Raw genomic sequence first — 15,577 nt, 5'->3', positions numbered from 1 at the left:
AATGGGAAGATCTAGTGTTGGTTGGCTGTCAAGTTTACCACTCTGTGGTGGTGGAACACCAGAAACATGTTAAAAGGATGGCCTTACCTAGACCCAGTTCCGCAGAGAACCATAACAACAGATGCCTCCCTCACGGGTTGGGGTGCACATTACCAAGATCTAACTGTCCAGGGCTACCCAACCAGAGACCTTTTCCACATCAATCACCTGCAGTTGCTAACTGTTCACCTAGCTCTGAAAGCCTTCCTCCATCTCCTTATGAGAACGGACAACATAACTGCCATGTATTATCTTCAAAAGATAGGGGGGCACGAGGTCCCCTCAGCTGTCATTTAGCCCAGACCATTTGAAGGTGGGCCCTCCAGTACACCACTGACCTGTTAATGGAGTACTTCCCGGAAGTGGACAACGACTTTGCAGATCTCCTTAGCAGGAGACGCCAGCAAGTCCACAAGTGGAAACTCCACCATCAAGTCCTCCTCCCATACTTCCAGCATTGTGGTCAACTTCAAATAGACCTCTTCCCCATAGCAGAAAATGGCAAATGGCCAGACTTCACCTCCATGTTCTCACATCCACAGTCCAGGGCCAACACACTATGTACGCGTAGGTCTGGGATATTTGGTTATGCTTTTCCACCTCTCCCACTGCTTCTGTTTGTGGTTCGCAAACTTCAGGAGGCATCTCTAACCCTAGTTGCTCCAACATGGGCGCAGCAACCATGGTTCATCACGCTCCTAGAACTCTCAGTAGTTCCCCATGAAGTACTGCTAAACATGCAGGACATTCTCACGCAGAATCATGGGGAAATCAGACCCCAGGTCCCTCAACCTTGCAACGTTGTTCCTGAAGTTCTAGAGTTTGATTACTTGAATTGAATCTCCCACAGCAGTGTATGGACATTCTTAAAGAGGCACGCAGGCCTACTACTCTTGCCTATAATGCTACTTTTTTATATATATATATATATATATATATGTATATATGTATTTTTTATTAATTTCTGCAGTATCATGACACATACAAATAGGATTACAAATGTTCATTACACTTCATTACTGTAAACGTTAGGCAATACTCAATGTTACAAACACAACCAAGCAATTTAAAACAAAACCCTCAACTACCCACGTGCCTGTAATGCTACTTAATGGAAAACTGTGTTGACTATTGTTATTCCAAACAATGATCCATTAGCAGCCAAGGCTCAAGACATTGGGCCTGATTCTAACTTTGGAGGATGGTGTTAAACCGTCCCAAAAGTGGCGGATATACCACCTACCGTATTACGAGTCCATTATATCGTATGGAACTCGTAATACGGTAGGTGGTATATCCGCCACTTTTGGGACGGTTTAACACCGTCCTCCAAAGTTAGAATCAGGCCCATTGTCTGCTACTTATTTTTTACATCTATAAGGTTACACCTAGCGGCAGTGGCAGCATATCAACAAAACAGACAACACATTTTCCTATTCAGGATTCCAGTCATCAAAGCACTTTTAGAAGGTATTAAGGAGTCATTCCACCTAGAGTGCCACCAGCTCCGACTTGGAACTTGAATAATATATTAACAAGATTAATGGGCCCTCCATTTGAACCCCTCCACATCCTGCCCCCTTTCAGCTTTTATCCTGGAAGGTAACATTCCTTGTCGCTATTACTTCACTCAGACCGGTCAGTGAGCTTCAGGTATTAACTTTTGAAGAACCTTTCTTCCAATTGCATAGAGATAAGGTGGTACTTTATACTAATCCTACATTTCTCCCAAAGGTGGCTTCTTAATTCTACCTTAATCAATCTATTGAATTGCCTGTCTTTTTCCCCCAACCCGACTCAGCTGCGAAAAAAGCCTTACACGTAAAACAAGTTGTTGTACTATATTAACAGAACTAAATCATTTAGGAAAACACAACAATACTTTGTTGCTTTTTCAAAACCATACAAAGAAAGGACCATCTCTAACTCAGGCATTGCACGTTAGATTGTTAAATTGCATCCAAACGTGCTATGCTAAAGGTAAAAGAACTGTATCTATCCCTCCTAGAGCTCACTCCACTTAGGAAAAAAGGAGCTTCAGGGGCCGTCCTAGGAAATATACCTGGAGCTGCCCTATGCAATGCAGCTACATGGTCTACACCACATATATGTACAAAACATTACTGTGTAGATGTGACCGCAAAAGAAGGAAACCCACTACTCACAAAACACTTTCTTTGAAGAAAAACAATTTGCACACATCCAAGCTCACCACTAGATGGCAGGATTATACTAAGTATATGAATCTACAGCACTACATGCCACGAACAGACACTGAGTAAGTAACATTTTCCTTTCTTTTTTGAAAATAAAATAGAAAATGCTCCCCTCGTCATGGGAGCACTGTCCTATGGCGAGCAGTTGTCACTGCCCTTTGCTGCTAGGGTTTCCCTGGTAGTCACTTGCAGTGAAAACTGACCTGTAATTCCACCTGTCTAATTTAGCTGGGTGGAATTACAGCTCTTTTTTTGCGACCGTAGTGAGTTAATATAACTTTTATAGAAACCAGCGAAGCTCAACATGGCCCACAGTGCGATTTACACACTTCTGTATGATAATTATATGCGATAAAATATGTACAGAAATTTGCCTCAGAAACTCTAGATTTTGCAAAAAAATTCGAATGACAGCGGCATTGTAAAGGAGAAGAGCACTGTTTAATTTCAAGCTGTTAACTGTTTAATAAAAATGTATGCATGATGAAGATTGCTTTAGTCATGATTTTAATGCTGATGGCACGAGGCAAAAGCTGTGCAAACCGAGTTAGGTTTTACAGTTGTTTCCAAATACCTTAACAAATTTGGAAAAACTTAAATGAAAACCCTAAAATAGAACAAAGAAAGAGTGGAAATGCGTTGGTGGCTAGCTCGATGAAATGTGACCAAACCTTTGCTGTAATCCAGAGTTTTGTCAAATAATATATTTCGCACAGATTAGGCTCCACCTGGCATCAGATCACTGTACGATGAAGGAAGGAGAGGTGATGGAACAGAAAAGAGTTGATTGGGGTGTACAGACATTCTAGAAAGTAGTATGAAACATAATTTTTGCTGTCTTTGACTATGATGGAGTAATGCGCTCGAAAGGAGGAGGGAGTAGCTCCTGAATAATAACATGACAGTTGATAAAGTGATTAGGACCATATGCACTGATTATTGTAACATATTAAAGATGAGTACGAGAGATTTCAACCAGATGCAGTGAGGCAAGGGACCAGAAATGACATTTACCTGAGCGGGGCTTTATTTCATGAGAAATTATGCTCGATTTTAATGTCCAAAAGATTGGCAACCCTGCTACGAGTGGTTACGATGGGCTCAGAGTTCAGGTTTGGTGTAGAATAGGGTCGATCATTGGGTTGAGACCTAAGTAGTGAGCTGGATTCCATGTTCTCTGTTGAAGCAAGTGTGAACCATGTTTCTTTCCATCATTTACTTAGTAAATATATTTGCGAGCATAGGCACCTTGAAGTAAAATGCAATTGTAAAGTAATTGTGAGAGAAATTCCTCTGTAATGACTTGTACAAGACATGTCTTAAGATTGTCATATTTTTTCTTCTTTTAGTGTTTACGTTGCTGGGTTTCCAGAGTACACACAGCCATTGATAGATCATCTAGTAAGCAAGAAGATTAACCACTGGGATGGGTATGTAAACAGTATTAGACTTTCTTTATCCCATTTATTTCTAAATGTTTGAGAAATGTGCCTACAATAAAATATATTTTTGGCAACAAATGTATCTCCGGTTTCATTTGGAAAATGTTCGTCATTAAATGTTTTTAATTAGGGGATAAGCAGTGAATTGGGATGTAACTTGGGATACAAAAGGGAGCACCATGGGAGACAGGATCAGGTGGACTGCGGTGTGATTCGAAAGTAGACAGTCACTTACTGATTTCATTTGATAGAAGTGGGTGCAGAATTATAGCACCAAGGGATGAAGACGTGGATCATGTTTTCAGACAACAGTTCTATCGTAGACCTTTGTTCTGTCTGCAGGTTAGTTGCCATCGACCCCAACTGGCCAGCAGAGCTAAGTTTATTAGCCATCAGTAACATAATGCACCATTGGAAAAAAGCATACATTAAGACCAGTGATAATTCAATTGTTAGAAAATAAATGAATGCATCCAATATCTAAGGTTAACAGGCCAGCGAGTGTGCTATGTGATTCTTAAAATCATTTTAGAAATTGAATGCCATGTGAAAGAAAGACTGCAGGGACATTGGAGGAGCAGTAGAAATGTACCACATCCTCTGTCCCCAACATCTATTTCCTTGTGTAGTCAGTCTGATCCCTCTTATGACAGTTAGCCCCCAGCAGTATCAATACTAGGTGTGAGTGGTGCCAGCAAAAGCAGCATGCAGATCTCTAGTATGACACTGCCTCTCGCTTTCTGCACCACGGATATTTAGAATTCCAGTCTTCTACCTTTGGTGCAGGTATCATATAAGGTTGATTCCGTGTCAGATATATCACACGATAACTGCTTAGGCAGTGGCTGCCCTTTAGTCCTTTGGAATTTCCCTCACTCTCAAAAATTATGGAGGGTGGAGAGCAACACCACATTTCATCTCTTAGGGACTACCCAACCTAAAGTACTAATCGTACAGGGTACATCTGGATTAGTCGTACCTCACTCATCTCTCTCGCTGCAGCACCTGACCAGCTCCCTTGCTAGGGGTGCCTTCCTTCTCAGAGACCGTGCAGAGCCCGACTTCCCAAACCCTACATAACTACTGAACAAGTCGTTTCGCTCTGTCCCAGCCCCTCCTCTGCTTCTCAGTAAGTCTGCAGCCATAGGACTCCTGAGCAATCCGCTCTGCTTCTGTCTGTTCAGGCACCTGTGAGTTTTGAACTTCCCTGCTCAGGTAGTAAGGATGAGCCAGGGGAAAGTGAATGAAGCAGACTCTAAATCCTTGTTGATCCATCTTCTCTCATTCTCCAGCGCCGAAAGGCAGACCACTCCTATCCCACCTCTTCCATCGAGGAAAGCTCGAGCACCTTGCCACCTCCCGATAATTTTGCAGCCACCATGTTTCCCACATTGCACATTTCATTTCAGTGCAATGATGAACTACGAGGTGAATATTTTTACTGGATTTCCTAAGTGCATTAGAGAACAGTAGGTTTCCCACATTCATAGTGAATTCCATTGACAACTGTTTCTCTCAGAAACTGCTAATTGCTTCTTTTGTCAGTTTCGTTTGTTCGATCTGACAGGCACCTTGTTGATAAAGTTGTTTTAAAAGGTTAAACTTGAACAAAATGATGAGGTGGTCATCTTATGTTTGTTTAAGGGAATCTTTGCTAAAAACGGGTATTTTGCTGCACATGAAGATCTGAACATGATGCTGTAGCATGAAGAGTCTGGTGGGCATTTTTTGGCGGATTGTGTCATTCGAGGCAGTCATTTTATATATAATAATAAACGTGTTCGTCTTCTCGCTGCCTGTAGAGATGATGTTTTATGACACTTGTTTTACATATAGTTAATTGTATTACCTTTGCTCTTAGAACGAGATATAATATACTAAATACAGTGCAGTGTCATGATGAAATACAGTATTTGCGTTTTAAGTTTCTCTGTATGAACCTTGCCACATAAAGATGTAATCTTGGGATACTTTATTGTGAGATAAGGTGGTGAGGGGAGGTAAATATCATTCAGAAATGAAATTTAGATCCACATTTGATAAAGTAGTGGATGTTTTTTTATGCGAGTTAGAATACTTTTCAGGGACCTAATTTTTCGAGGCATTCAATTACCTCTTACGATTGTATATTGCTAGCCTTGATTGGTGTGGTGATGTGAAAGTCAATCTCTCACCCTGTGCCTGGATAGCTGAGGAAAGGCAGCAGGATACTTTGAGGGTCCTTGCTGGGACTTCGTGTTTGTGGTTTTGGCAGGGTCGTGATGGTACTGATTGCGAAGTGCAGGTTCGGCAGGGCAATGGGTTCTTGTTCATGTTTGTTGGTGGGGAGTAAGTGAGAGGCAGTCATGGGAGTAGGTCTGTTCAGGCATGAGCAGTTGATCAAGTGGTTAGATGCCAGTTGTTGCCGTATGGGTCTGTTGATGTGATGCCCCAGGAATGTGGTGGAATTTACTTCCAGTTGTCAATGTATTTCATGTTAAGGTGCTTAGCAGACAACTGCCTTTCATCCCAAATTTTCTACGACCAATAAAATAATAAAACAAGTAATGTGTTGCTCAGAAGAAGTATTAGAGTGGACCTTTAGGTCATACTGCGTGTAAAGCATTCTTTCATAGATGCTACTGAAATGCGTCTTGTACTTCTTGATAACCATTTTTTGCCGAAGTCCAGCATAAATCACCCGTGCCTATGATCTTACAGGTGTGCTTATGTAACAGTAAGTACTTTAAACAGGCTATAGCATGGTGCAGCTTAGAACAATACCATTGTGAGTTAGTGTGTATGGGTTAACACAACAGGTGCTCGTTGACATCATATTTGTTTATCCCCTTGGAATGCTGACTCCACCGCTAGTTGTTATATGTTCATTATTGTTTGATTTTCATTGTGGTGGTTATAAGGCCAAAAGCTGTGCATTGGCGCTAAGTGAGTTACCTCATAATATATATGTATCTGTGGGTAACACCTTGGCCACATAATTATCTTTAATTTGATATTGTACACTGTTGGTGGCGAGTAATGTTTTTCTTGCCATTTAGGGTGTTGAGGAAGAATTAGAATGTGCTTAAGTAACTTGCATTTTAATTACTTGGTCTTCTGTGGTAATACTCCTTTTCCGTTTCCCAACGTTTCTCTACCCACCTCCCTACTCTAGAGTTTTTGCTGCTGTAAATTTATGAAGTCACTTGTTTGTTTACTTGAGAGGGTTTGCATAATCCAGTGTTCTTGCTTATGATTCATTTAGCCAGTTTGCCAGAGCATTTTGGAACTTTAATGAAATGCCAAAATCTACCATCTCTGCCTCCTGAAGTTTAGGGTTCTGAAGATAAGTCATTGCCATCCTGACATTTCTGCCATTTTACTTCCCTGCCAAGCTGTTCAGCCCCTTGCGTGATAACATAATCAGGACCAACACTGAAGAGTGCATGCATTTGTAGTGAACCAAGCTGTGCTTCATTCTTGTTAATTATGTTTATTTCAATTTAACATGGTTACATAAATCAGTAAAGGTCACACGGTCACTCACTTTTGCATTGGTATCAATAGGCATTCACCATAAAAATGTAGCATTACAATAGGTGGTGCATAACACTCTTTAGGACACCCGAGGGTGTTGCACATAGAAAATATCATATCATAAACAGTGGGGGTGAGGGGTCAGCCAGCCTTGTCAGCCCTGCAACAGTTTTATCTCACGCTGGTTGACAGATCTCCCCACCTGGGACCCCAGCCCATAATATACCCTCCACTAACCCCAAATCTTGTGGAACTTGCGGGGACAACCTCTACTGCTATAGATCACCTTCTCCGCTGCCATGTATAGGTCCATTCCTTGTTGCCACTGTTGTATGGAGGACACCTATGTCGTTCCCAAGGTAGTGGACCAGGTCTCTCTTAGCCACTACCAAAGCCATAGAACTAAAGGTCAATTTGGGGTGTGGGACATCTACTTCACAAGGGATCCCCAGCAGAACAAACCGAGGTTCAAGTGGGACAGACCTCCAGAATGGCATAGAGTTCCCGAAGGATCGTGGTTCAGTATTTTCTTGTGGGGGTGGGCATGGGCACTCCAACAGTGCATGTATGAAAGTCCCTACAGGGTTCTCACATCGCAAACAGTTTGTAGCAGGGGCCCTCTCCATATTGTTCCCTGTCCTCCAAGCCAAGATGAAGGATTCTGCAGGGAGGGGGGTCACCTCAGCTCAGGACACCTTAGGGGTGGTCCTGGCTGTGGTGGTCACTCCTCCCTATTTCCCTAATTTTCCTGCTGGACTTACCGGCAAAAGCGGGGCTTTGTCTGGTAGGGCAGGCCAAAGTTAGCTGGAGTGCCCTGGGGCACTGTAACCCAAGGCTTAAGCCTTTGAGACTCACGCCAGGTGTTACAATTCCTGCAGGGGGTGGTGTGAAGCACCTCCACCCAGGGCAGGCTTTGTTTCTGGCCACAGAGTTCACAAAGGCACTCACCCCATGTTGTCAGAAACTTGTCTGGAAGTGGCAGGCTGGCACAGACCGGTCAGTCCTACACTACCAGGTTGGCTGACATAGAGGGGGCATTTCTAAGATGCCCTCTGTGTGCATTTTTCAATAAATCCCACACTGGCATCAGTGTGGGGTTTATTGTGCTCAGATGTTTGATACCAAACTTCCCAGTAGTCAGTGAAGCCATTATGGTGCTGTGGAGTTCGTAATGACAAACTCCCAGACCATATACTCAATATGGCTACATTGCACTTACAAGGCCTAAGTAGGGAAATATTGCTCATGCAGCTATGCCCTCACCTGTGGTATAGTGCAGCCTGCCTTAGGGCTGTAAGGCCTGCTAGAGAGGTGACTTACCTATGCCACAGGTGACTCCGTCTTTTTCCCCCCACCAGTACACAGAAGCTGTCAGGCAGTGTGCATGTGCTGAGTGAGGGGTCCCCTAACGTGGCATAATATATGCTGCATCCCTTAGAAACCTTCCCTGGCAACAGGGCCCTTGGTACCATGAGTACCTTTTATAAGGGACTTAACTGTGTGCCAGGGCTGTGCCAATTGTGGAAGCAAAGGTACAGTTTTAGGGAAAGAACACTGGTGCTGGGGCCTAATTAGCAGGGTCCCAGCACACTTTCAATCAAAGTTGTCATGAACACTAGGCAAAAAAGTGTGTGTGTGGGGGGGGTAAATCATGGCAACAGTGGCACTTTCCTACACTCATTCTTCGTAATAGTCTATGGTACTAACGTTTCCCTAATATGCAGTTCATTCTGCTGTTCTGTTTTAAGACGTAAATGCTTGGACAGATGACATAATTCTTAAGTGCTGGTGTGCTTTTGTTATTAATAACGTAACTCCACATGTATCATCTTACTGGCATGTGTTCTGTTGGATGGCTTCAGTATTTGTTTCCATGCTTGCACTACCTAGGACATGAGTTGTAGTTGCCTGGTCAAACCTAAACACACCCTTAACATATTTCCATCTCATAACTGCAAAGCAGGATCAAGTAATACACAGCTCTACGAGCAACACACTCGGCCCCCACAGGTCCAACCAACGTCGAATGGAATGGAACCTTGGGCTTACTTCTCAACCTGAGCCTTTGTAGACCTCGGAGACTGATAAAGCCAGACATCCTAGTAGTGAGGAGTTAACAACAACAGATAAACTTATGAGGGATGTTTTAAGCTATCTAGCATTAACATAAGCTTTAGTAATAGAGGCAAACATGAATTTAGGAATGTAATCCCTCACTTGAACATCTACGAAGACCCAGCTGCCTATTGGAAGATGTCCCTTATCTGTTCCATAGAAGATTAGAATAATTAATGAGGTATTCTGCCAGTGGAGCTAGCATAGCTAATGGCCAAAGAGTACCTTATGGTAGTGTTTGTTTCATTAAATGTTTTTGTTCTATGAGTTGGTCTTTGAGCCACCACTGGACTTGACATCCTTCATGGGTAGCAGTAATATAGTTTAATCATCTCTCTCCTTCCTTATCCTTATCAGACAGCACACTGTAAACTGTCCCATAAAGGTGCCACTAAAAATTTGAGTGGATCACTTTTATCTTCAGTATGTAGTAGGGCCTTTTTAAAAATGTGATGACCTATAAAAATGAGCCTTAATGTAGCAGTTGCACAAATACTTGAGTTAGAAGTGTGTATAAGAGGGCGGGGAGAGAGACTCAAAGTTGTTTAGCCATCAACATATGAGGGGAGGGTGTATCTGTGTATAGTAATATTTGGAACAGATGGGAGGTTTTGCAGACACTAGCTATTGAGCATGAGTATTTTTGGAAACTGGCAAAAGGAAGGGGGCCCAGAAGGAGAGGGGACTAAAAATTGTGGATGTAAATTGAGCTGGATGTGCTCCTGAAAAAACAAGGCAGTGGTATAATGGAGGAGGCTACACAGAGAAGGAGGGGTAGGAACAGAATGATACCAATGACAGTTCATTGTAATAAGAATGTTAATGGTCCATGTCAGATGTGTAATGGTTTGTGTAGTTGTAAAAATTACTGTCTGATAGAGGCATCTAGGTGCAGATCCCTTACCTTCGAATTTTCATAGGCATCAGTCTGCATCTTGAGATTTTTCTTGAGCAGTACCCCTGCACACCATACGTGGTGTTGATCATCTCCGTGTCCGTCGTCAGCGTTGTCCGCACCGGATATGACGTTGTGGGTCCTATATAGGGGCCAACCTGGCGCGCTGACGTCAATTCTTTTATTTCTTCACCAGCCAGTGCTGATCCAAAGAAAGAGCTACCCCTCAGTCACTTTCTAACAGGCCTTTTTCACTTTTGTAAATGTTTTTTGAGTACTTCTACTCCTGGTGCTTCGAGGGATGTCTTCGCGTAAGAGCGGGTTCAAGCCCTCTGGATTCTGCCATCAGGCGATGTGTAATCAGCTCCTCATGTGCCTTTGGTGCCTGGAGTGTGACTACAATCCCAAGTCGTGCTGCAAGTGCCAGGCAATGAATCTGACGGCTTTGAGGGAGCAGTCCCTAAAGCTGATGGCAGACTGACCCTTGGCTCCACGTAAGTCCCATCTCGGTGGAGAGGAAGGTCTTGGGATCGGTCCCAGCGCCCCCCTCTTCTTCATCCCACTCCAAGTCCTTGGGACGTTCGAGTAAGTCGAGGCATAAGAAGAAGTCAAAGAAAGTGAAATGTTCTTTGACTTCACCTGTTGAGGGAGCGGGAGCATCGTCGATCTAGGCCTCCATCAGCGGAGCCTGTATCCTGGCCTCCTCCACGCCTCCCTGCGTTTCTGGAAGCTTGAGTGACCCCTGCCTAACTTAAGAAGTTTTATGTGGCATGTGCCTCATTTTTGGGCAGTCTGACTAAGCTGGCATGACTTTGGCCCCTGTGGTGTTGGGAAGGGCCCCTTTCGGTTTTGCGTTGGTGGCTTTGGCCTCGGCTCCAAGGGGCACCCATGGATCCATTCCTGAATCTGCACCAGCTCAGGCCATACCACCTCAGCCTTCCCCAGTGCCATTTCTGACGACTCTCCCAGTGCAACCAATGCCCCGGGGTGGTGGCACCCCACCTCATTGCGGACCAGGAGCTGTGTGGGCATCGTACCACTCCAGCGCCTGCAGTAGCCTTGCTTTCTATGTCGGATCCTGAGCCTTATTCCTATGGGTTAGGTTATGGTGAAGAATGAGAGGGTTCCCTGGACCCTTTAGAATACCTGCTCCAAGGCTGAATGGCGTATGGACCTGGGTGAAGCCAGTGGACTGAATACTTCCCTAGATACTGGCATGCTGTCTCCCCTGTGGCTATGAGCTTCATATTCAATGGTGTTGTGGAGAGCGGTCATAACTAACCTCCTGACAGAGGATTCATCTTCTAAACCCCTTTAATGAAGCCCATCTGGATGCCCTACTAGATACTAGGTCAAGACTCAGCACAGGGGCTCCTGTGAACAGGAAAGTTGCCCTGCACCAGGTGACCTAGGTTTCCTGACACAACACCCCACCCCTGAGAGCTTGATTATCCAAGCCTCCACCTCACAAGACATGTACCTTCTGCAACCCCAGATAGGGAATCCAAGAGGCTGGACTCAATTGGGAAGATGTTCTCTTCCGCCAGCCTAGCACTGGGGTCTGTGAACACCGCATTCCTTTTGGTCCATTATTCCCATATGCTGTGGGATACGGTTGCACAAGTGCTTTCACAGGTCCCGGAGGAGGCCCGGGCTGTACTTTCCCAAGCAGTTGCTGATGGGAGAGACGCAGCAAAGTTCACTATTCGATATGGACTGGACACGACTGACTCACTGACTAGAGCGATTGCTTCGACAGTTGCCTTGAGGTGTCAAACCTACCAGGGACCAGTCGGAGGCAGGATCTGCCATCACCTGCTCCACTGGCAGTCCATCACATCGGACGGGTGGGTTTTGGAGATAGTCCAAAGGGGCTACTCCCATCCCTTCGAGACTACCCATCCATCAATGCCACCTTCCTACAATCAGATGACAGATGATCACTTGGCACTTCTCTGAGAGGAAGTTATGGCTCTCTTTGCCAAAGCAGCCATAGAGAGAGAGTCTCTGGCAGAAGTAGGTCGTGGTTGTTATTCCTGCTACTTTCTGGTGCCCAAAAGGCCTCTGCCCTATCCTAGATCTTCGGTCCCTCAATCTCTTTCCAGGAAGGAAAAGTTCAAAATGCTCACTCTGGCTCAGGTTCTATCTGCCTTGGACTCAGGGGAGTGGATGGTAGCGTTGGACTTGCAGGAAGCTTACTTTTACACTCCATTCCTGCCTGCCCACAGACATTAGTTGTGCTTCACAGTAGGTCACAAACACTTTCAGTTCACCGGGGTCCCCTCTGGCCTTACCAGCACCCCTCGGTGTTCACCAACGTGATGGTTGTGGTCACAGCTCATCTGCTTGGATTAGGAGTTTCAGTCCTCACCTATCTCCACAACTGGCCGTTAAAGGTGGGCTCGCCCCAATCTGTCTTCCCCCTCCAGACTACGGCAGACCTCCTGCATTCGCTAGGGATCACTATAAACATGCCGAATTCACATCTGAATACCCCTTTTATCATAGCTGTTCTGTATACAATGCATTTTCGGGCTTATCCTCCTGAGCGGTGAGTGCAGGATATTCAGGCCATGATACCAATGCTTGAGCCTCTATCCTGGATTTTGGTGAAAAAGACTCTGAGGTTGCTGGGCCTCATGGCCTCCTTTATCCTATTGGTGACACATGCAACATGGCATATGCAGGCTCTGCAGTGGGACCTGAAGTTCCAGTGGGCACAGCATCAGGGGAATCTCTCCGACAAAGTCCAGATCTCAGAGGGAACTGTGTGAGATCTGCAGTGGTGGCTAATGAACCGCGATTGAGCCAGAGGCAAATCCCTCTCCCAACCAGATCTGACAGTAGTGACAGATGCATCACTCCTGGCATGGAGCGGCTACCTGCGAGAGGCGGAGATCAGAGGCATCTGATGTCCGGTGGAGTCCAGACTCCACATCAACCTGTTGGAGGTCAGGGCAATCAGACTAGCATTGAAAGCATTTCTTGCCTCTCTTAAAGGGAAGGTACACCACCACCATGTGGTATTGCAACAAGCAGGGAGGAGTGGGGTCATGGACCTTTTGGAACAGCAGGGCATTTCCATTTGGTTCAACATCTGACGGGTTCTCTGAATGCCACAGCAGACCAATTCAGCTGATAATGCTTAGTCGATCACAAATGTCGTCTCCATCCAGAGGTGGTGAAAATACCCTTTCTCCAGTGGGGAAAGCCTTGATTAGATCTGTTCATCTACGCATAGAATGTGCAATGTCAGCAGTATTGCTCGTTGGAGTTTCCAAGGTGGCAACTGGCCAGCAACTTTTTTTGTCTTGAGGGGAACTCAGGCCTCCTGTACTCCTTTCCGCCCATACCACTTCTGCCCAGAGTTCTCAAGAAGATCAAGAAGGACTGGGCCCAAGTAATCCTTGTGGCTCCGGACTGGGCACGAAGAGTCCGGTATCCCAAGCTACTGAGCATGGCCATCGATCCTCCGATCAGACTGCCCCTTCAGGAGGATCTTCTGTCGCAGCAGCAGGGGAGGGTTCTCTCCACTCGAACCTGCCTAGTCTCCTCCATCTTGCATAGAGATTGAGTGGCATCAGTGACTGCTTTTGACCGTCCACCCGGAGTCTGTAACGTTATCTTGGCAGCCAGGCATCACTCCACCATAATGGTATATGTCTGCTGTTGGAAGAAATTTGTGGCATGGTGCACAGACAAGTCTGTTTACCCCCTTTCTGCCCCTCTCTCTGAGGTCCTGTTGTTTAACCTTTCTCTGCCCCAGCAGGGCTGTGCTAAGGGGTACTCTAAAAAATTATTTATCTGCTTTCTCTGCTTTTTTGAGGTTGCCTGACCAACCTTCTTTGTTCAATTCTCTTATTGTTAATAGGTTCCTAAAGGGTCTTACCCATATGTTTACTCCATCGCCTTCATTACGCCCCAATGGGATTATCCTAATGTGTGCTCCTTTCGAGCTTCTTCACAATTGCCCTCTCAGGCCTTCTATTTATCCTGACAAAGTGATGGTTCACACCAGGGCTTCCTTTTTGCCAAAAGTGGTCATGCCCTTTCATGTAGGCTAATCAGTCACCTTGCCTACTTTTCACGCACCCCTACATCCTTCTAAGGAAGAGGAGAGACTCCACCGCCTTGACCCACAAAGAGCGTTGGAGTTCTTTCTTGATCGTACAAAAGAGTTCTGGGTGGATGATCAACTGTTTGTCGGTTATGTGGGCGTGAAGTAAGGTCAGGCAGTGCAAAAGTGGACCATCTCCAGATGGGTCTTACCCCGCATTAAAATGTGCTATGCCCTAAGAAGCATCCCCCTGAGGGTTTGTGTGCTCATTCTACCAGAGCTAAAGCTACGATCACTGCGTTAGCATGCGGAGTTCCAGTCCTTAACATCTGTCAGGTGGCAACGTGCTCATCTTTGCACATCTCTACCAAACACTACTGCCTGGATAGTCAGGTCCATAGAGACGGGCACTTTGCCCATTCAGTCCCGCAGGACTTTCTAGTATGACCTTAATTCGCACACCCACTTCTTTGGATGGTATTAGCTGGGTATATATTCTAAGGTAAGGATTCTACAACTAGATGTCTCTGTCAGATTGACAAGTGCCTTACCTTCAGTAATGCCTTATCTGGTAGAGAAAATATCTAGTCTGCACTCTCCAAACTATTTTTGTAGGGACAGGGACTTCCTTTCAGGCCCTTAGTTTTGATGCACCAGTGGTGAGTGTTCTTCATTGTTCAGCGCTTCTGGCTGGAAAGTCGTGAAAAAAAACTGATGTCACCAAGGCTTTCATAGGACCCGCAACGTCATATCTGGCGCGGGTGACGCCGACAACAGATGTGTAGCCAGTCGACACCACCTAACAGCGCCCAGGGGTACTGCTCGAGAAAAACCTTTGCATCCAAACTGGTGCCTGGGGAAATTCCATTGTAAGGAATCTACAATTAGATATTGTCTCTACCAGATAAGGTGTTACTGAAGGTAAGGAACCTATCCTTTAATGTCCACTATCTTTCGGTTGGTTGTTTTGTTATATTTAATGCAAATTCAGTAGGTAGTTGCTAATGATTTGGTAATATTGTCTCTGTTAACGCTCAGATTGCACACATATACAAATTATTATTCCATTTATATAATGTCTTTTAAATTTCTACCTGTGTTTCCTATTAAAATGCGAGCACAAATGGATTCAGCTTATTCATTTAAATGATCTGTTAGCGTTTTTCTTCCTATATTGTTCCCAGCATTCCACTATTTGCACCTTTCTCAGGGAACTATTCTTATCCAGTCCTTTGTCTTTAGCTCTGAATTACAGTGCGCTCAAAGCTTGGACTCTCAGCATTATTAAAGTAGATGG

General features: G+C 44.9%; 1 protein-coding gene across 1 annotated transcript in view; it reads left to right on the top strand.

Moving 5' to 3' along the window:
- Positions 1 to 15,577, top strand: part of TBCD (tubulin folding cofactor D) — a 1,666,801-nt gene that overhangs the window by 870,773 nt on the left and 780,451 nt on the right. Inside the window, 1 exon segment of the mRNA XM_069200356.1 lies at positions 3,605 to 3,685. Coding sequence (XP_069056457.1) covers positions 3,605 to 3,685 — 81 coding nt within the window.

The sequence above is a fragment of the Pleurodeles waltl genome, chromosome 7, assembly GCF_031143425.1.
Source record: "Pleurodeles waltl isolate 20211129_DDA chromosome 7, aPleWal1.hap1.20221129, whole genome shotgun sequence".
NCBI classification, from domain to species: Eukaryota; Metazoa; Chordata; class Amphibia; order Caudata; family Salamandridae; genus Pleurodeles; species Pleurodeles waltl.
Note: the sequence above shows the minus strand (reverse complement) of the source record. Positions and strands in the feature narration are given on the sequence as shown.